Source organism: Taudactylus pleione, unplaced genomic scaffold (assembly GCF_031769625.1).
Source record: "Taudactylus pleione unplaced genomic scaffold, aTauple2 ptg000454l, whole genome shotgun sequence".
Classification (NCBI taxonomy): Eukaryota; Metazoa; Chordata; class Amphibia; order Anura; family Myobatrachidae; genus Taudactylus; species Taudactylus pleione.
In genome coordinates this window covers 16,069,292-16,091,757 of record NW_028284856.1, presented here as the reverse complement: position 1 = coordinate 16,091,757, position 22,466 = coordinate 16,069,292, and the positions used below count along the sequence as shown (strand labels likewise).

General features: G+C 39.4%; 1 protein-coding gene across 3 annotated transcripts in view; it reads left to right on the top strand.

The window, feature by feature from the left end:
- The first annotated feature begins 1,919 nt into the window (after positions 1 to 1,919).
- Positions 1,920 to 22,466, top strand: part of LPL (lipoprotein lipase) — a 31,532-nt gene continuing 10,985 nt past the window's right edge. The window contains exons 1-5 of one of the 3 annotated variants that reach the window (XM_088448408.1): positions 1,920 to 2,093; positions 5,732 to 5,837; positions 14,904 to 15,085; positions 20,888 to 21,067; positions 21,623 to 21,734. In XM_088448408.1, coding sequence (XP_088304534.1) covers positions 5,744 to 5,837; positions 14,904 to 15,085; positions 20,888 to 21,067; positions 21,623 to 21,734 — 568 coding nt within the window. In that variant the 5' untranslated portion in view covers positions 1,920 to 2,093; positions 5,732 to 5,743. Of the gene's footprint in view, positions 2,094 to 2,148; positions 2,210 to 5,580; positions 5,838 to 14,903; positions 15,086 to 20,887; positions 21,068 to 21,622; positions 21,735 to 22,466 lie in introns of those variants that run through there. The other 2 variants (XM_088448409.1, XM_088448407.1) reach the window with 2 other exon arrangements.

Here is a 22,466-nt window from a genome sequence, read left to right as displayed (position 1 = left end):
ATGTACTGTAGTAAGAGTTACTGTACATTTTTAGTGTATTAATTATCTTTTATGCAAAAAATAGCAAGTGGGAGGGGAGAGAGGTGATATAACTGAGCTATGGGTTACTGACCTAGATGTTGATGAATATATTAAAAATAATATACTGTAGTAAGTTGATAATAAAATCTGGATATTTGTAACAGTTACATTTATTTTGCAAAAAATCTCACATAAAAACAATGAAAACATAAAACATAAATCATTAAGACATTTATTACTATATTTATAAGTTTTTGAAGCCAGTAAAGTAAATCAGATAAAACTGATGGCACAAATACTGTACTTAGATTCATTCATGTTAATGTCCAGATGTATCAAGAATGATCATGAAATTATAGTACGCATAGCATCTGGCATTGTTACTGTACCTTTAAGGATCCAGATTGGGATCCAGCGCAGATGGAGGTAAGCTACTTGCAGCTGGATGTAATGCCATTGAGCAGAGCAGTCTGTGGCAGCCGGCGGCCCCCACGAGTGTATTCGGTTCAGTGCAGCACAGCTGATCATAGAAGGACTTTGGCTCTAGGATCAGTTGTGCTAGAAGGTAGGGCAAAGCAGCAGAACGTGTAGGCGAAGCCCACATAGCTCCATCTGAAGATGGGGTTATTTAGGTCCAAAAAGATTTAACAATTGAAGCTTGTTAAATCTGGGCTGATCACATTTCTCATTAGAGGTATGGGAAATGCAATCAGCATGCATGAATATATGCGAGTTTTAGGGCATGAAGGAGATTTTTGCAAAAGCTCCCCCGAAAGCCCTGTGATAAATTTATGTGACAGTAAAATAATGTGCAAATAGTGTGAAAACATCAATTTTTTTAGTTAAAAATTATTAATAAATTGGCCCCTTATTTTCAGAAATTTGTACTGGACTATGAGCCTGATTCAGAGATGGGCAGTATTGTACAGCTGCAAGGAATTGGCTGTGCAATATTGTCCAACTGAAATGCAAATGCAGCAGGAGGTGTCTGTATGAAATAGACACCTTGCTACATCTGTGATCCAAGTGCCCTGTCCGTATATGCTGCCTCAGATCACATCATAACCATCGTGCCCATTAATCAAGATGGTTACTCCTTTGGCCAGGCTGCATACTTTCTCAGCCTGATAACTTGGGAGGCCAGGAAATCTGCATCCACTGATACAAACCCTGGCCTCGTCCCTCCTGTTTCTGGGAAAGCAGGCCAGGAACTCTCCCGCTCAGCCCCCCTCCCCCCCAAACACTGCAGTCTATGAATCAGGCTACAGCATGGAGACACTGTGAGATGGAAGGCTGCACATGCACAATACACATCCTGCGCATGCACAGACCTCCCACCCCCATGTATTGGGCTACCATACATCTTTGAATCAGGCCCTCTATCTCCCTGCAGTTACTTAAGAATCACTGCAATTTTTTACTTACAGTAATATAAGTTCCTCTCCTGGACCGCGGCTGGCAACAGATGCCAATTTTATTCTATCAGGTACATGAGAATACTGCTAATCCCTCAGACTTCTGACCACACTGGCAGCCATTTCAACACTTTCTTCTGATCCTCCCTCTATGGCTCATCATCCCTCTCCCTCACATATCTCTTTTACAGCTGCAGGTTTCCCAGTGTTGGAGGTTGTCCCCTCTAACAGGACATTCAGGGATGGTTCTAGGGGTGGGCTAACAGGGCCGTCGCCCGGAGCGCTGGCCCATGGAGGGCGCCGCTGAGTCCCCATGTGTTTTTTTTTTCAAATCACAGTCTTGGCGGCAGCAGCAGGTCCTAGCTGCAGCCGCCGCCCGCAAGTATCCCCGGGCCCCTCCACCTCCGACCCATCTCTAGCTGCTCCCTCTCCTCCACCCTGACAGGATCAGTACCCTCGCTGCACTGATGGCCAGGCTCCCCTGTGCTTGCGTTGCTGCACTGCAGTAATCAGGCACGGATGGCCAGGGCCGGGATCACATGACCTGGCACAATAAAGGTTTTTTTTTTTTTTTTCCTGGTGCGCGTGACGTCACGAGTGCGCTGAAGAAGAAAGAGTGTCCGTGAGGAGCCCTGCAACCATGAACAGAAGATTCAAGTAAGTGTGAGAAACTAGTTGTAGCCAGGAGGGGAGAAGACACAGTCTGGAAATTAAGTGCACTGCAGTGAGGGGAGCCGCGGCTGCCGGAGGATGTGGGATTAGGCCATGCTGTGGTATTAGGAGGAGGAAGGGAATGGGAACACAAGGGGAAGGGGAGCCATTTATAGGATGTGAATGGGAGAAGGGGATCACTGTGTGGGTTCTGGCTGGGGGAATGGAAGCACTGTGTGGGTTCTGACTGGGGGAATGGAAGCACTGTGTGGGTTCTGGCTGGGGGATTGGAAGCACTGTGTGGGTTCTGGCTGGGGGAATGGAAGCACTGTGTGGGTTCTGGCTGGGAGAATGGAAGGACTGTGTGAGTTCTGGCTGGCGAATGGAAGCACTGTGTGGGTTCTGGCTGGGAGAATGGAAGGACTGTGTGGGTTCTGGCTGGGAGAATGGAGGGACTGTGTGGGTTCTGGCTGGGAGAATGGGAGGACTGTGTGAGTTCTGGCTGGGGGAATGGAAGCACTGTGTGGGTTCTGGCTGGGAGAATGGAAGGACTGTGTGAGTTCTAGCTAGGGGAATGGAAGCACTGTGTGGGTTCTGGCTGGGAGAATGGAAGGACTGTGTGGGTTCTGGCTGGGGGAATGGAAACACTGTGTGGGTTCTGGCTGGGGGAATGGAAGCACTGTGTGAGTTCTGGCTGGGAGAATGGAAGGACTGTGTGGGTTCTGGCTGGGGGAATGGAAGCACTGTGTGGGTTCTGGCTGGGGGAATGGAAGCACTGTGTTGGTTCTGGTTAGGGGAATGGAAGCACTGTAATATGGGGAAGGGGAGTATAGTGTGTGGGATGTGGACAGGGGAAGGGGAGCACAGTATGGGATGTGGATAGGGGAAGTGGAGCACAGTGTGTGGGCTCTACTGTGGTTTAACATGTGTAAATTGTACTACTGTGTGGTGTAATGTGAATAACGGACACTACTGTGTGGTGCAATGTGAATGACGGACACTACTGTGTGGTGTAATGTGAATCGATACTATTATGTGACCACGCCCCTTTCCCATTAGGCCACACCCCTATATTTTTTGGTGGCGGCTTCGGCACGCACTGTCCCTCTTCCGGGTATGGGGGCGCCAAAGGAGACTTTCGCCCTGAGCTCCACAAGGTCTAGAACCGGCCCTGAGGACATTACCACAGTTCTCTTTTTCCCCACACCAGATGTAGAGGGCAGAGGGGTCTCTACAGACAGTTACTTCAGACTAGGGTTGGCCATCGATAGATTAGCAACCATCGATGAGCCCGATGGTAAAATACAAATGCATTTTGCGCATGTGCGGGAGCCTACTGCACATGTGCAAAACACAAACCATTGATGGCACAATCAATGGTTCTGTCCAATAGCTGAAAACATCTACCATCGATGGTGGAGTCATCGATGTTCACCACTACCTTAGACCAACTGTCACTCTGCTTGCTTTACTGCTATTTATATATCCTTCTGGGATATGTGGCAATCTCCCATCAAATCATCCTGCAAACTGAAATCACCCTACAACTATGACAGCTGCCTCACTGACATCAGCACAAATGGCAGTGGGGTGTTAGTCATACATCAAAAGCAGACTATCTGCGGGAGGTTATTGGTGGGTGTCAGGGGATGGGGCATTATAATGCCAATGTACAACGGGCCCCCACTTCTGAGCAGAGGGCCACTTCAGCCCACATCTCCTTATGCCGGCAAGTGGGTCCCTCATCTTCTGCAGCTCCATCTTCCCAATGATATTCTGATAGATGTCACATGCGCACAAGAGAGCTGGGGGCCCGTGTGCACTTTACACCCTGCACCCATTATAAATACGCCTATGGGATTTGAGTTACTGTCACATGAAATTCTGTATTATTGAAAGGATTTCTCCCAGAGGGCCACATGTCATGAACTGGGGGGTATGTATACAGGAGCACACACTGTTCTATTAGGGAGGGGTAAGGCTGTAGTATTGCAAAAATCTATACCTTAAATTTCTGGAGTTCGCACATTGCATCATATAAGCAAACAATTATTGTGAGCAGTGCACCACTGCTGAATGCATGATACAAACAATATAGTTACCATAGTAATAGGAGGAATAGTTGCTATGGGGCACACAGCTGGGGGGCACATCTCATGTAAGGGTTCCATGTGTATATTTTATTTTTATCCGTGGTTGTTACATGTGATCTGTTGCAAAATCTTGTTATTGTGTCCAGCAATTTCTAGTTGTACCTGCATGTTGCATTTGTTATTCTCTGTATACTCTTTTCAGCTACATTCAACATAAATAATTTCATACAAGTACAAATTTTATAATATCCTTTTGTCAGAGTGATCTTGGCAATGTGAATATAAATTTGACATTCTCTTAATTGCGCAAAAACTCATAAAAGCAAGGAGAATTTTAGTAAAAATAGCACTGTGATTGACAGCCCCAGCTAATGCTTTAGTAACATGATGCCCCCAAAGAATGTGGAAGAAATTAATGTGCTTAATCACTCTTTTACATTAGCTAAAAGTCATCAAGAGAAAAAGTGGTCTATCTAACTGCATTTAAATAATTAGATCATCCTGAATGACTTTATAGTGATGATTGACTGACATCATGAAAAGTTATGGAATAGAATGTTTCATTAATGATAAGGTAAATTAAGCACATTTACAGCTGCCACAACCGTGCCAATCACTTGGATCAAACTTAGTAGAGTTCTTGGTTTTTGGGTGACTCCTCTAAAATCTGTGTATTTTCTGTACTCTAAAAAAATGGATTTAACTGTAAATATCTGTTTTAAGACTTACACTAAAAAACTGGACCTAAAATATGACCTTGTTTCAAACATTCCATAAGTTACTCCCAGTAATTTTTTGTTTAAATTATCTGAAGCACTTATTGTACCATTCACAGCATAAACATTAAAGACAGAAAATAATGGAGTACTGAAAATGCTCACTTTCTATACCATACCATTTGATACTAATACATAAATGTTCTACAAGTAAATACAAATAATGTATTATATATACATACTGTATATATAGTTACTCTTAACATAGAAGTCTTCTGTATAATATCTGCATTTGTGTAATAAGCTATGCTGCCCCCACTTCTCTCTCTCTCTCTACTCTTTATCTATCTATCTATCTATCTATCTATCTATCTATCTATCCATCTATATTGTACTATTGCTCATACATCTAGAAATTGCAAGAATAATTAATGTACATAATATAATATATATAATGTCAACTATAGTGTATATGTTAGTCAAACCACTTATAATTATCATTGTTTATTACAAATGTATTAATGCATTATTTATAAAAAAAATCAACTCTTCAGCAGTCTTGCAAGTCACTATTATTATATTAACATATATGTAAAGTACTGTCCCACCTCCTTCTGGTGGGTTGGTAATGATGGTTATGATTTGCATACCTCTCATAACATAAGGAGACTCCTGACTGCCAATAGCAGTTCATGACTCCGCCTGCATGTGGGAAAACCTTTCCATTCTACACTCTGCAGTTACTGAAACATCAATCAAAGTTGATTTAAAACTTCTATAGTTAGCAGAAAAGAAAACCTTTCAGAGAATACGGGTTTAACTATTTCAATTTCAGGTTTTAAAAAACATGAGAAGTGGAGAAGTTATTGCACTGTCTGTATGGATGAACTGTCTGTTCACTTGCTGCAAAGTCCTAGCCACTACTGAGTCACCTACTACAAGTAAGTCTGTGCTTATGAAATGCTGATTATCTTCTGTTATGAGGAGATTTCAAGGAACTGTTTAGCAAAAATTACAATAAATTCAGGGATGACACATTAAAAAGAAAACTGTATTTTATTCATATTCATAAAATGTTAGCTTAAAACTCGAAATGTTGCCAACATTGATTTTTTTTTCTCAAAATGTAATTTATATTGCATCTTGTTCACAAAAGTTAACTTGAGTTTTTGTTTGCAAGATGCTGCACATCTGTAATTTATTACCTTTTATAGTGACAATGATATGGTAGTGATATGGTAGTGTCAACTTTTTATTGTAGACTATAGTATTACAGAAATGTGTTGTTGGTTCCTCAAATGTGGGTTAAGCTTGAACAGCCTGGAATGTACTTGAATTCTTGGCACACATATGCCAGTGTATGTATCCCAGTTACAATCTTTTTCAGAGCTCATGCAGGGAGGGGTAATCCGCATACTGTGCTTAAAACTGCATGACAGGTTTTCAGCCACAGAGACCAAAAATGTGTGTGAAGCTTAGCCCTAAAACAATTAGAATGGCATTGCAATGTGCATGTATATTCATATATTTCTTGTCATATGTGTTTAACTGTTTATTAATAATAAAACAGCATAAATCAATGCTATTAACAGAAACACCCTTAATATCAAACCTAATAAATACGTTTTTTTCAAGTTTGTTGGTGCATGCACCAGAAAGTTACTTAAAAAAAAATGTAAAAAATCACAGCCTGTGAGGATTTAACATGTCGGTAGTGAAGGGGTTAAACAACATTTCATTTGGTGCCCTTATAGGGTAGATTCGCAAAGGCAACTTTGTCAGTAGCAACAATAGACATGTTTGCCCTTCATGTTCATGTCATTCTCATTTTATTTCTACAATCAATAAATAGTTTGATAATGACACTTTAGATAATTCATTTAGGTATATTTCAACATTATAATGTTGTACAATTCAGATCGGTATGAAATACCGCCGGACCTATGTCAAATCCCGACGCCAGAAGACCGGCAGCAGTGAAGATCCCGAAAGCTAAAAAGGTAAGTATTTACTAACCCTACTCCCCCCCTAACCCTTCTTTAGGGGTGCCTAACCCTAACCTCCCTCCCTAGTGCCTAACCCTAAACCCCTCTTAAGTGCCTAAACCTAACCCCTCCTTGCCTGCAGCCTAAACATAAGTCTCCCGGGGGGGTGCCTAACCCTAACCTCTCCCTGGGGGTGCCCTTCCCTAACCCCCTCTTCCCCTAGCCTAAACCTAACCCTCCCGTGGGGGTACCTAACCCTCCCCCCCCCGCAACTGTTCGTGCCCGCCTTTTCTTCGCTCGGTATGCGTCGGGATTTCGACACCTGTCATTAGTACCTTGCCGGGATTCGACAGTCGGGAAGCCGGCGGTCGGCATTTCGACCGTCGGCTTCCTGACTGCATCCCGTTATAATATATAGATAATAACTATTGAAAAAAATATCTGTAGTGTACAGTCAGTGAGATAGATTGCCAAACTAGAGCTTATCACCAGTAAGCCAGTAAGTCCTGGTGTTATCTGGTCTGTGTTCATAAAAATAACTTGTGTGATAATAATGCACCCGTTGCAATAAATTACTAGAGATATTAGAAATGACATCAGAGTCAGTGACCTACTGTATATATAAGCACTTAGACCACAGCTTTATAGTTTCCCACAGGGCATTGCTAAATTCGAATATAGTCCCACGTCGCGATTTAGACAGCGGGATTGCGACGGACGGCTTCCCGTCCGTTGGTATATTGACTGTATGTATTATTTCATAGATAGTCATGTAATAATTATGAATTAATACTGTAGTTCCTTGTAAGCTGATTGTTTATATTTAAAAACATAGTAGCACATGTTGTAAGTTGCTACTCCTAAATGACAAATAACTGTATAAATAGGTGAGATATTTCATTTCATTATAACCAGATTTGTACAAAAGCCACATTATAAAACAATTTTGGATAATTATTTTTCGTATTTTCTGTATTTAGTATTTATTATTATTTTAACATCAATATGAAATTACATTAGAAACTGCAATTCTTTTTTAAACCCTTCAGACTTATTTCTTTGCTAATCCTCTGTATTAGTCATGTTTAGGAAACAGTGAGGTTTGGGAGGACTAGTTGTTTGAATGACTGGAAAAAATGTGACCGATGGTTACCTTACTACAGCTCATTTTTCAAAAGCTTTGAATCCAATACAAGGTCATTGTGACTCCACCTGGCTTCACACCCCCTTTTCTGAGTGGCTGATTGGCTCATTGAGAGCCGCATGAATAGGCTAGTCCAAGAATCTCCCATCTCACACTGCTTTTGGCAGCAATTGTCATACTAGAAACTCTTACAAGCTGTTCTGCCTGGAAGTGCTCTGTTACAGCCTGGAGACTGTTTATTTTCTTTGTTAGCCCTCACACACTCATGTATTTGTTTCTCTCCATGTCTATATATTACTGGGTAAGGGAGCAACTTCTGCTGCTAGAACATGTGTAATGCTTTTTATAGTTTATAGTACTGGCAATTACATGCGTCAGGATATTCAGGTTTAAGGACAGTTAAACTGACACTTGTAATTGTCACGTATTTTGTGTATGAGCATTTCATCCAGTTGTCTCTATTTATTAGCACAGATTGGCTTACATATACATGGTAACACATTTTATTTGCATGTTAGAACTTGTAGTTCCACAACAACTGGAGATCCACAGTTTAAATTAGCCTGTTATATGGTATTGCTTTATAAAGGTGCGTACACACTTGCCGATATTACTGAACAATTGCACGATTACGACACAGTAATCGTGCAATCGCTCAGTAATCGTGCACAAATCATGCACTTTTATTTCAGAAACGACCAGCAATGCACGCGCCCGCTGGTCGTTTCCAACATTGTCCATCGCCTGAACATGCAGGCCAATCTGCCGATAATTATAGATTGGCATGTTCAGGAATGATGGACTGTGCCTGCACTGAACGACTGATCGTTCAGTGCAGACACTACAGGTGATCAGGAACGACGGTACGATTACGAAGTCTTTCCTGATCGCCCAGTGTGTATGCTCCTTAGTAGTATACTGCTTACAAACACATGGGCTTCATTTAATAACGTTACTTATTGCTGACCGCATATTTTGTTTACAATAAAAAATATGTAGCTATAATTTAGTGACGGGTTAACAAGCAATGTGCATGCGTGACATCTGTCTGCGTATTAGCAGAGCCGTAACTAGACTTTTTGGTGCCCTGTGCCAGAAAGAGCATTGGCGCCCCCCTCATTTTTCAAAGGGACATAGTGCACCCCAAAAAGGGCCATGGATTCATGGGTAAGGTCCAGGGAAGAGATAGGAGAGGCCAGGAGATGCTGGGGATGAAATAAGAGGAAGCTACAAACAGGAATGATAATAAAAAGAAATTTGACTGGCCCAAACAGCGCCCCCTGACCTGTGGTGCCCTGTGTGATGGCACAGGCCGCACTACCCTGCAAATTAGCATTGCGCTTCAACCTGTGGGGGACTCAGCCGAAGCTTTAAGGCTATTGCTGTGTCCCCATTAGATTGTAGTGTTAACGGCATCTATCGATGGCATAAGCGATACAGTGGCAAACTGCAGCAAGCTAAGCTAATCAATGGTTGCTACATACACAACGTAGGACATAACCCCTTTAGCGAGTGCTAAAGCCATGAGATATAGGGGCTATGTCTCGTTCTTAAATTGAGCCCATGGTCCTTTGATATATATTTTAAGAGACTATGGGGTCTAATTATTGAAGTGTATAAAATCTTGTCTCCAGCGAAAAGTGTTTTTGTTGGCAATGCGGATTTGCCCTATACTTTATGGCTCACTGCTGGTGATAACAGTGTCATTGTTAATGGTATGCTCCAGCTTTAATAGTACTATCATCAGAGGGGTTGAGTAGGGATCCCGATGGTCAGAATGTCGACGGTTAAAATCCCAATGGATTTTGGTAACTATTTTAACCTATATCTTAACTCTAACTCACCCCTCCCACAACCTAACCCTAACCATTCTGTCCCACAGCCTAACCCTAACCCTCCCCTCCCGCAGCCTAACTCTTACCCTCCCCCTAGTGCCTAACCCTAAATCTAACTCTAATACTTACCATCGGGATCTGTCAGGATTGTGATCATTGGGATGCTGTTGTCAGTATTGTGACCGTCGGCATTCTGACGGTTGGGATCCTGACTACATCCCCTTCAGAGGTAAACCCCGGGAGCAGTAAGTTTCACCGGGTGTTGACGTCGATAGCTACCAATGCAAACACTTCTGAACATGCATTATGGGGATAATGTTAAATTACAATGATACTGTAGGATACTTTCACAGTGATAAAAAACAGTCTTATTGCCATATTTTATTAAATAGATCCCTGATTCTTAGAAGTTTTTAGGCTAGATCATTATCTCATTAGTGGGCTAAGCTAATTTAATTTCCTTGACAATGATCAATTAAAAATAGCTAGATGCATATCTATAATTTCAAATATTAACAGGTCACATTCAAACAGAGCAAACACAACAGAGAAGACCATCTTCTAAGTGAACAATATTTGTGTCAAACACTCTCAGTTGTATTTTGATCTTATGGTGGGTACACACGGGATGATCGACAATCGATAATCGACAATCAATATCGTTGATCGATCTCCCGGGTGTGCTGGACGATATCTATCATCCAGCACACCATGTATTCACCAACGACTATAACGACCCGCGATCATCGATCATCGCAGGTCGTTGGTGGATGAAAAATGCACAATATGAATGATATGATCGATATCGTTATCGTTCATATCATCCATTTAAGTCGTACCGTGTGTACGCACCTTTAGTTTTTTTAGACATTTATTATGAGTATAGAATAAATGAGTGTTGCAGTTAGACATAATCATTAGCGCTCTGTTTAAGTGAGGAAATCACAAATATTGTTCGCACTAAGATTTCCTGCTTCTAAATACAGATTATTAGTGCACAGATCACTTAATATTCAGCTGTAAACTTGACTTTGGCCATGTTAGAATTTTTAAAACACCTTAGTTTTCCATTTTAATTTTGCATTGACAACACCGACATATATGTTCAAAGTTAAACCATATAAATCTTTGGCTGACAGTGGACTTTTATTGAAGGATGCGTTCAATTAGTGTCAAGCACAACTGAGCAAATAGAAGGTTAAGGTGAAAGTTGAAATATAGTGCTAATAAAACCCTTACTTTTGAAGCAGATATTAATGCCTGTGAAGCAGATGACAGTTTGATGATTGCTGAACTTAGCTAGACTGTTAAAGCCTAGAAATCAGCTACTACATCATGATTTCATTGCTTGGTTACTATAATTAAAACATTTTATGGTCAAGGAAATTTTTGTGTAATACAAGACAAAAAGCCTTTGACAATTCTCCTTTCATATGCTCATAGTTTGCATGTGCTGTAGTCTGCCAGTTCTTAGATAGCACTTGATTAATGAGTACTTGATTAATGGAAAAATTCATGGAAAGAGAGCTTCCTGAAAACGTTTGCCAAGTCAAATGCTAGGGGCAAGTTTATTTCATGGGGCCATCCAAACATTGCAGCTATGTACATTTAACGTATTCAGATAAGAGAAACGAAAAAAAGAAGCAGCTAGAGCTAGATTAAGTCACACTCAGTAATACAGCAATGTTGAATAAGACCCTCATCATCCATTCTGAAGGTTGTGGTGGCTTTTTACTTACTGTACTATTGCTGTCATTTCTCATTAGACTGTAACAAATGTACCCCTATGGTGAGCAGGTGATCCCCTGTTTATGAAAGCTGATGCAGTTAGTGGCTGTAGAATCATCATTGTCCTGTATAATAGATTTTATCAAAGCTATTAACTACAGTGTTACAAATATGATGTAATACCCTCCTAGGACCTCACATTCTTCCTTTCATTACCATAACCATAATATCCAGATAGAATTGAAGCTACACATATGTAAGTAATGTCTAAGACTTATTCACCTATACCGAATAATCATTTCTGTTATAGTATAGTACACATATGTCCTGCTACATCTTTGCTGCGCACACAGCAAATCGCGCCACGCATAGTGCGATGAATGCGCCCGCGAACTGATACATGCACTGTGTTCGCACCTGCCTCTCCATAGGATTGCATGTGCGCGCCATAGCATACCGTAGCATATATTGTATATTGGGTAATCGCATGGCGCGATGTGTGCGCATAATTGTAGCACGTTTGGCAAAGATGTAGCAGGACACATCTGTATGTAGAAGTCATATATTCATTGGTCAATATTAAACCTGTTTGTTACTGTTGTTTATATTTTTTATTAATAAATCGCCATGAGGCATTTGTTGTCATTATGATAAGTGATGCTTCCATGCCGTGTGTTTGGAATAAACCAGTAACAATTGATACTAATAGCAAACATGACACTGAAGGGATTTCTCTACCATTTATAGTTTAATACAACCCATTTAGGATATACTTTTAGAAATGTCTTATATTGTTTCTATGGAACACTGGGGGTGATTTAGCTGAGGACAGAATTGCAAAGCCGCACACAAGCAGCTTTGCAATTCCGTCCTTGCTAAAATGCAAATGCAGCAGGAGGTGTCTGATATCACCTGCGATCCCAATCGTGACCATCAGTTGCGATGTTGGACAGCATCGGCCAGCTGAGTAAGCCTCAGCTTACGCAGGCTGGCCGGTAAGCGAGGCCTGGAGATCTGCCTGTCAATCAGGCAGAGGCATATGGGTGCCTGCGTGCGATCATGCAGGACCTGTTCTGCACATGTACAGAACGCGTCTTGCGCACACGCAGATTCACGATAGTTGGGAATCTGCGATCTGCAGTGGCCACTAAGAGTGATGTAGCCACCGTTTCCTCAACAGAGTCATCATTTTATCTTGAGTTTAAACTTCATAAAGCATTGCATTGTGGGGGTCTCATCTTACAATTATAGCTTTCTCTACTCCTGTACAGGCTTGGGTTTTGCTTAGTCGCTGAATCAGCAAGATGAATGTACAGTACAGGAGAGCCCATGCATGCACTCATTACATGCACTGCATGTGTGCTGCTGAATCAGCTCCTAGAAGTTCAGGGGGTCAGAAGATAAGAATAGCAACATCCACAAACTGGAGAAATTCACTTTGGCAATACAAAAGTTCAAAGGATGTGAAATGACATTCATAGAAATGAGCTAACTAGCCATGTTGGCAAAATTACATCACACTACATTGTTCAATATTTCATGTACACTGATTCTGTGCTCCTGTATAACACCTACTGTGATCTATTTCTGGGTGAAATGTAAACATTGAAGGTAGGCTTGGCTTTTCTAAGCATAACAGAGACATGCAATGACTAATTATACATACTGTATGTTCATAAAAAACTGACTAACTTGAGTATCTAAAAGTTTATATGATACATACTATAGAGAAAAAAAATATTGGTAATTCTAAAATACAATGTTAAAATAAAAAAATTAAGATGCCAAGTGAAAGCAAAGCTTTCAGCAGGCAAATAATTGAGAATTAACTTTTCCCACACCTACAGTACAGTATTATGTTATCACTTATCTGTATAGATTGCAGTGTAAAGCATCTGTAACATTTTACTTTAGTAAAATATTAACTGGTCTGCAAGCGCACATGACTACTTGTGTTTATAGAACCTTTGCTAGTGGGCATAATAGTGCAACGCCTCCTTTCTGTGAAAACAATTTCCAATTAACAATAGAATTGTTTTACTTTATTGAATTAAATGTAGTTTACCTATATGACGTGCTGTTACTTCCATCACCACTTTTTGTATGGTGATTATTTTGTAAGTAATAATTGTTCAAAATGTTTTTGTATAGTTAATGAAAAGACCAACATGTAAATAGTAGTGTTTTAACAAAGATATAACTTAATTGACCTGTGCTGGTATTGTACTGTAGCAATGTCTTTATTTTTTATGTCTAGCACTTTTCTTTCAGTGAAACTTCCTCCCGGTCTTAGATTATGTTAGTGACATATGACACATAAGTGTAGTGATCCAGTGTGGTTTACAGTGAAATATATCATTAAATTATTATCCTATGATCCAAAAATGAATTCCTCAGATATTCATATATTATATTATAAAGTGTTTAAAAACATATAACCTACATACAGCATAGGATCTTTGATTTAGGAGAAGGTTTCTAGCACTAAATTCCTGATGGTTCTTCATTCATTCATCATTGGTAACAAATCTGATAAACGGTTATTAAGATTCATAGGGCTCGATTCAATAGCCCACGATGTAAATAGCGCCGGGAGACAGCTCCCGGAGCTATTCAACTGTGCGCAGTGTTTAGTCGGAGAATGCCTGTTCTTGCGTCTAAACACCCTGTTTAAGGCATGAGAACAGGCATTCCCCGACCTAACTTCCCGCGTGATACTGTTTTCCTGGCGCTAACGGCAGAAAACAGCCTCGCGCCGGGACTTTTGTCGGATTTCTGCTCGCATCCCCGTAGGGGTGCGAGAAGAAATCCTTAGTCGGGGTTAGCTGCGCGGTGTATTGAATAGCTCCGGGAGCTGATTCCCGGATCTATTCACATCGTGCAGAATAGAATCGAGCCCATAATGTGTTGTTCATAATAAAAAATGATCACACACAGAAAGCTGTATACATACTGTAGTTTAGTTCCCAACAGTACAAGATACAGATACAGGAAACTGGAATGTGAGTGTACACAGTAGTTCTCTATGAAAGCACACTGTACATTTAATTATGGAACATTATACTGTACTTGCCAAAATAGCTTGTTTTCTTGTCAATTTGTATTTGTGGTCAATTTAGAGCAGTATCAGACATCTTACATGTAAAAAAACTGTTCATTGCAGGTAGAAAGGTAGCTACTGTCATACACTGAGATTACAGGCACTTATACTATTGCAGGATATCTTTAATGCTGAGTAGATAAAAAGTATTCAGATAACCTCTATAATGATATCTTTATTTACACATTCAGCATTTCGCTTTCATTTCATTGCAGCAACTCCAACTGTTGATTGGAAGAAAACTGACTACAAAGATATTGAGAGTAAATTTTCTCTTAGGACACCAGAAGAACCAAATGATGATACTTGTTACATTATCCCTGGCCAGGAGCAGACTGTCAGAGAATGCCATTTTAACCAAACAAGCAAGACATTTGTAATTATCCATGGCTGGACGGTAAGGACTTTACATGGCTTAAAATCTTACATGATAAATGCGTATCACAAAAGTTGCACCATTTTTCGGGATAGAATATGCTTCACCTGTATCTTAAACAATATGTAGCAAATAAATAACATGGGATTGCATTTATTCTCCAAAATAGACAGCACCAGGTGTTATTCTGAAATGGAACACACACATTATATGACAACTAGGAGATCAATCTACGTTTTTCCTTCTGCTCGTATGATAGTTTAAAGGTTAACTTTGTAAACAGAAGCCTCTCACAGATATGTCCTGAGCTAGAGAAGTTACTTCATGGAAGCGGCACTTAATATATATTTAATGTCAGTAAAGATTAGAAAATACTGAATGAGAGAAAGGTCTTTGCTGTACCCACAGTCCATTTGTATTTAGATATAAATAATAATCCTGTTCATTATGTTCCAAAACTAACACACATGATAGTAAATTGTATCAAATTTACTTTCAGGATACAGTTTCCTGTTTTGGTTGAATAAATAAATATATGGAATAATGCATTCTAAGGCCCGTTTTCAATTAGTTTCGCACCCGCGATACTTTTTCGCCTGACGGACTTTTCACCTACATCGCATATTTTAGCCGCGGAAACTTATCGCGAGCGTCCTCGCGATTCACCCTATTCAATTCCATAGGACGCGAAAACGCAAACCAGGCGAAAAGTACTGTCAGAATTGGGGAAATCAGCATGACACCCCCTAAAAGATGCAATAACATTGGGGATCACATGTACATGCTCCCGAATAGCCCTAATAAAGCTATTTGGGTACTTAAGGGGTGTCAATGTCTTCTAATTAGGTTTCTAGCACTAAATTCCTGATGGTTCTTCATTCATTCATCATTGGTAACAAATCTGATAAACGGTTATTAAGATTCATAGGGCTCGATTCAATAGCCCATGATGTAAATAGCGCCGGGAGATAGCTCCCGGAGCTATTCAACTGTGCGCAGTGTTTAGTCAGAGAATGCCTGTTCTTGCGTCTAAACTCCCTGTTTAAGGCGCGAGAACAGGCATTCCCCGACCTAACTTCCCGCATGATACTGTTTTCCTGGTGCTAAGGGCAGAAAACAGCCTCGCGCCAGGACTTTTGTCGGATTTCTGCTCGCATCCCCGTAGGGGTGCGAGAAGAAAACCTTAGTCGGGGTTAGCTGCGCGGTGTATTGAATAGCCCCGGGAGCTGATTCCTGGAGCTATTCACATCGTGCAGAATAGAATCGAGCCCATAATGTGTTGTTCATAATAAAAAATGATCACACACAGAAAGCTGTATACATACTGTAGTTTAGTTCCAAACAGTACAAGATACAGATACAGGAAACTGGAATGTGAGTGTATACAGTAGTTCTCTATGAAAGCACACTGTACATTTAATTATGGAACATTATACTGTACTTGCCAAAATAGCTTGTTGTCTTGTCAATTTGTATTTGTACTTTTTCGCCTGACGGACTTTTCACCTACATCGCATATTTTAGAAACTTCGAAACTTATCGCGAGCGTCCTCGCGAATCACCCTATTCAATTCCATAGGACGCGAAAACGCAAACCAGGCGAAAAGTACTGTCAGAATTGGGGAAATCAGCATGACACCCCCTAAAAGATGCAATAACATTGGGGATCACATGTACATGCTCCCGAATAGCCCTAATAAAGCTATTTGGGTACTTAAGGGGTGTCAATGTCTTCTAATTAGCGTCTTTGCACAAGTGGTGAAGAATAACATTAAGCAGTTTTTTTTTTAAGAAAATAAATCCTGTCAAATTTGGGGTACTTGAAAATGGGTGGAAGCATGGTTTAAAGTCGCTGAAGTAAAGTTTTAAGAAACGCACCAGTAGCAAGCACCTGCAATCAAAAAACACCTCACCCATATTTGCAGACCCCCCAAAAGTCTATTTCGCTAGTTTTTACATTTGTATCCCCACTTTGTACTTTTTTGCCCCCTTATTCTAAGTAATTTTTTGGGGTGTTCCTCATTTTTTTTTTATTTTTTTTTTGTGTAGTTATCCTTTGGGGGGCTGTCCCAAAGGTGCTGAGTGGTTCCCCTACCTTTGCACCCTAAAATAGCAATTTTGCACTTTTTTGCTCCAACTATTCAGAGGCGAATCTTTTTTGCCTATTACACTGCATTGTGTTTTTGCGTACACAAAAAGTGTTTGCAATTGAATATGGAGATAAGTTTCTGCCTGGCGAAAAGTTGCAATCGGCGATACTTTTTTGCGGATCTCGTCTTTTCAGCTCGAATTGAATACGGGCCTATATTGTAAATAATAAGGATATTTGAAGACACCAAGAAATTCTGCGACCATATATTTTATACAGGTCACACAAATCCTAGGTGATTTCTAATATCTGTTATAATTTAAAATAGAGGTTACACTATTCTTTATAATACACACATTTTTGTAATACACAGGTGATAATATCAAAACTCACCAATTCTAACCAGTGACATCAGAACTCACTATTTATACCGATATTATTTACAGGAGTTTATGTAATTATTACACCCACTTGCATATTTTATAGTATTAATTTTGTAGAGGTAGTTATAGGTAGTTGAAGATAGTTATAAGCTATTGCAACTAACCAAACAAAGAAAACCAAACATCATTGAATAACTATCTGATTGGTTTCAGTGTACATCATCAGCAGTATGCTGTTTGCAGAATTGTTTAGTTATATTAGTGTACTTCCTGTCAGGTGCATAATATAGCCTCTGTAACACGTCTGCAATATTTGTGCTTTCATTAGCCTACCTCCTGATTTTTCCTACAACCCCCCTATTACATAAAATTCCCATTTCTGCTTCTTTCCTATCTGCTTATCCAATGTTACCCCTATTATAAATATGAACATATAATAGAGAATAGTACAATAATGTCTCTCACATCTACACACCTGTCTTTAGCTTGCCTCACCTAAGTCTCAGAATTTATTTATCTAGCTTGCTCAGCTCACTTCTCTTCCCATCTATATATACTGCACTTATATTCCCATGTCAGTCATCCCTAGTACACATCATCAACCTCTCTCAACATTATCTTAATTAGTGCATAAGAGTTGACATAATGTAGCCGAGTTCCATACAAAAGGTCGACAATGATTTTGTTGACACCAGAAGGTTGACATGGAAGAAGGTGGACATTGGCAAAAAGTCAAAAGTACAGAAGGTCGACAGGTACAAAAGGTTGACGTGGAAATGGTTAGGTTTGGGGTAAAAGTTAGGCACTTCCTGGAGGGTTAGGGTTAGGCATTAGAAGGAACGGTTATGGTTAGGCACTAAGGGGAGGGTTAGAAAAAAAAATGTGGCAACCATTTCTGCATCAACCATTTCTAAGTTGACCTTTTGAACCTGTTGATGTTTTGTACCGTCAAACTTTTTTCATGACGACCTTTTTCCATGTTGACTGTTTGGTGTTGACCAAATTAGTGTCAACCTATTTATTGTCAACCTTTTGTACCTAACCCGCACAGCCAGTTACAGCACATTATTGACTCTCTATTCTATAACTGTTGAAAACATAGTAGTGCAAAATTGTATTATTTGTGATAAGATGATATGGCTTATGGAATACTCCTATAATATCTGTCTGCTCTGCTTCATGTATACTACTTTCACTTAAACTGTTTTAGTCTTTTTCTGAAAACCATAAACAGTTACGATAATTATCTATAACAAAGTTATGAAAGTCTCTCAGGGGATTTATCTAACCAGGCAACAGCTAAGTGTGCCAGTAACAGAGCACTTGGGACCTGTACAGTTCATTGAGAGCCTGGGACGAAAAATTGTCTGGAAATTTAGTAGATTCGTTGTCTGTGAGCCTCGTGTTTCTCATTGCAGCAAATGAATGATTTGTGCCAGAGTTGAGCATATAGATTCTTACAATATATGTGATGCAAAGCTATTTTACAAAGAATGGCAAGAAATGCGCTACAATATGCAAAAGGTCGGCACTAAAAATTTATAGGCTTGCAGATTGTAAAGCTGCTGCCACTGTGCAGACATACTCTAAGGGTTATTTACTAACATTTCTCAAAGCTAAAATATGCATTTAATCCATAAAAACAATCGGCAATTAGTATTTAATGTTTAGTACAAGTTAGACAATAAATGTGAATGCCTGGATTGCTAACGTTTTAGTGCCGACTTGCCTATTTCAGCAATGCTTGTAAATCCTCCTCACTGTTGCTTTACACTTAAAACACATAAAACATATCACATTGTGTTTCATGCTGTTCATAAATTACAGTATTTTCAAAAACAATCTTCGTTAGAATCCAGTTGTTTTCTGAACCAGAATTCCATACATAGGAACTTTCAAGTATTTGTTAAATAGTTGAAGTGTAAATAAAAACATTATAATAATATCATAAATTTTATTTGTTCAGCATTGTTACCTTAAATTGCAGCATCCAATAATAACAGTTACTTTTACAAAGGCCAAACAAAATGTAGTATTGGGATATAGCTACTGTACTGAATTACTGCCATGAACAGCAGCTGTTTATTTATGATAGAATACTTGTGTTTTAGCTTAGAACATGTAGATGATTTGTGATTGGCTCTTTGCTACACATTAGGAGAAATGTATGAATAGACAGTACATTACCCTACATTACAAATTATTGTACCGTTTACATCATTTGCGAATTTCTTTCACCCGGCTCATAATTATATTCAAGCCTCATAATTTAACTCTTAATGGCATCTGTAATGTTTAAAGAATGTTTGCGATGCCTTTGTTTTAACTTTCATATTTGATGATCTTGTAATATTACATAGAAGGAGTTATCCCTGTGGTGCAAAAGACAAAGCAGAGCATCCCTTTGCATTTGTTTCTAGCTCATTTATGTAAATCCTAATTACATAATCTCATTTGACAATTATGGCATTACAACCAGTGCAAACATGCAAATAGGTTGTAATTAGTAAGAAAAATCTCAAAATGATCATATAATACCACAATAAAAAGAAAATTACATAAGCTGCCTAAGCATTGCCCATCCATTTGTAAATGTCCCCAATTAGTTGCAATTACATGTTTAATTGGTGACATCAGTCACACCCATTACATAATTTTGTTGTATGAATGCTTTTTTCATAAATGTCACACAATAAATAAAACAGTTTCTAATTACTGTAGGTCATTTACATGACTGTCATTCTGTCAAATTTAAATTGGAATTCTAATGATTCAGGTGAAGCTGCAACAGAAAATGCACTTAAACGACATTACATAATCCTCAGTGTTCTCTAACCCAAACATCTTACAGTTACTTTAGGTTCTGTTCCAGGATACATAATGGGTAATGTAATTATTTTATAGATGGATTTCCAATTAGAGGCTTTTGCTGGGGAGTCAGTAAATATGTTTCAATGATACAGAAGGCTAACCCGTAATTTTGTGCATAAAATATTTTCCATATTTAAATGTACAAAATACTTTGAGAAAGATTTATCACAGCTTGGAGAGGGATAATGTGGAGAGAGATAAAGTACTAACCAATCAGCTTTTAACTGTGTTTAAAAATTACAGTTTTAAGCTGATTGGTTGGTACTTTATCTATCTTCACTTTGTCTCTCTCCAAGCTTTGATAAATCTCCCCCTTTATCTTCTAGTTGTTGTTAAGTTAAATTGTCTAGTTATACTCTAGTTTTTGTTAAAAGTGCTGACTACAAATATGTATTATAAAAAATCTTTGCTTTGCTTAATTTGCCTGTATAGTTTTTAAATGTCATTGCAACTATTTGGTTGTGTTTTCCTTATTTGTAGGTAACTGGCATGTATGAGAGTTGGATTTGGAAGTTGGTGGATGCCCTATACAAAAGAGAGCCAAATTCAAATGTTGTTGTGGTAGATTGGCTGACTCGAGCACAGCAGCACTACCCAGTGTCAGCGGCATATACTCAACTGGTGGGACAGGATGTTGCAAGTTTCATTGATTGGATGGAAGTAAGTACAGTCTAGAAGAGCTGGAGAGAGCACAATAAACCATGGGAGAAAGAGAGAAAGACAGCATGGGAACAAGGAAGAGAGAAAAAGAGAGATCAACAGAGCTAGAGAGCAAGGAAAAGATAGATAACTTGGGAGATGTAGAGTAAGAGAGAGGGAGAGAACAACACAGCAGGATATATTCTGAGCAATAGAGAATGAAAGATAGAGAGTAAGAGAGATAATTTAGTAAATTAGATAAAAATAAATATTAATTTATTAATTTGTTATTACAGAATGCTATGTTGAATAGTTAAAAAATTGGTTCTCACATGCATTTCTGGCTTTCAAATAATAATAATAACAATATATAATAATAATTATTATTATTATTAATAATAATAATAATAATAATATGTTAATAATATTTCAGTACTAATAGAAAGATGTTAACATTGTAAATACATATCTTCACAAATGTTTTTATTCATAATTAAAAGCTTTTATTTTTCATTATTACTTTTCTTTTTCAAAGCATTATTAAGAATAATAAATGAAACATCTAATTTTTAATAGGAAAAGTTAAATTACCCAGTGGACAACATTCACATCTTGGGGTACAGTCTTGGTGCTCATGCAGCGGGAGTTGCTGGAAATCTGACTAACAACAAAGTGAACAGAATAACAGGTGAGAGTTGGGAAATTGTAGACGATATGGTTGTAGCACCAGTTGCTCAAGAAAATAGAATACAAGGCATTTTACATATTCAGACACTTCTCTTAGGTAAACAACAAAAGAAGACTTCATTGTTCTATGATGGGACCTTCAATAGTTACCAAATACCATTATATTTATTATAGAAACTTTATAACTTTTATTTTTTTTTCTTTCGATATTTGCATTTTAATCCTCCAAAATAAACAAATAATGGAGGAGGGGCTTTGTGTAGAGAGGACATGAGCATATTGGGTCTCATTCAGACCTGGTCGCAAGGGCTGACTGCTCGCAACCGGGTCGATGTTAAGGCCCTGCGCATGTGCAGCGGCCGCACTGCATGTGCGCAAGCCCCGGAGCGAGAGAGAAACTCTCTTGCTCCGGAGCTCACTACAAAAGGGGCGGCTGTTGATGTTGATCGACAGCTCGCCCCGTTTTGTAGGCGGGGTGAGGGGGTGGCTACACAAACGGAGGCGTTCCTGACGGAACGCATAACATTTTGTGGGCGGCCGCCCTGACATCAGCAGTGATGTCAGTGGGGAGCTTCCTGCTCAATCAGAGCAGGAAGTTCCCTGGGGCTTGCGATTGCCGAGACCCAACCTCCTATGCCTGAAGGGGGGAGCGATCACACTGATCGCGCCCCCCACTGGCTTTGCGCCGGGCTGAGGGGCTCACAAAGCGGCGCTGCAAAACTCTTTTTTTTTT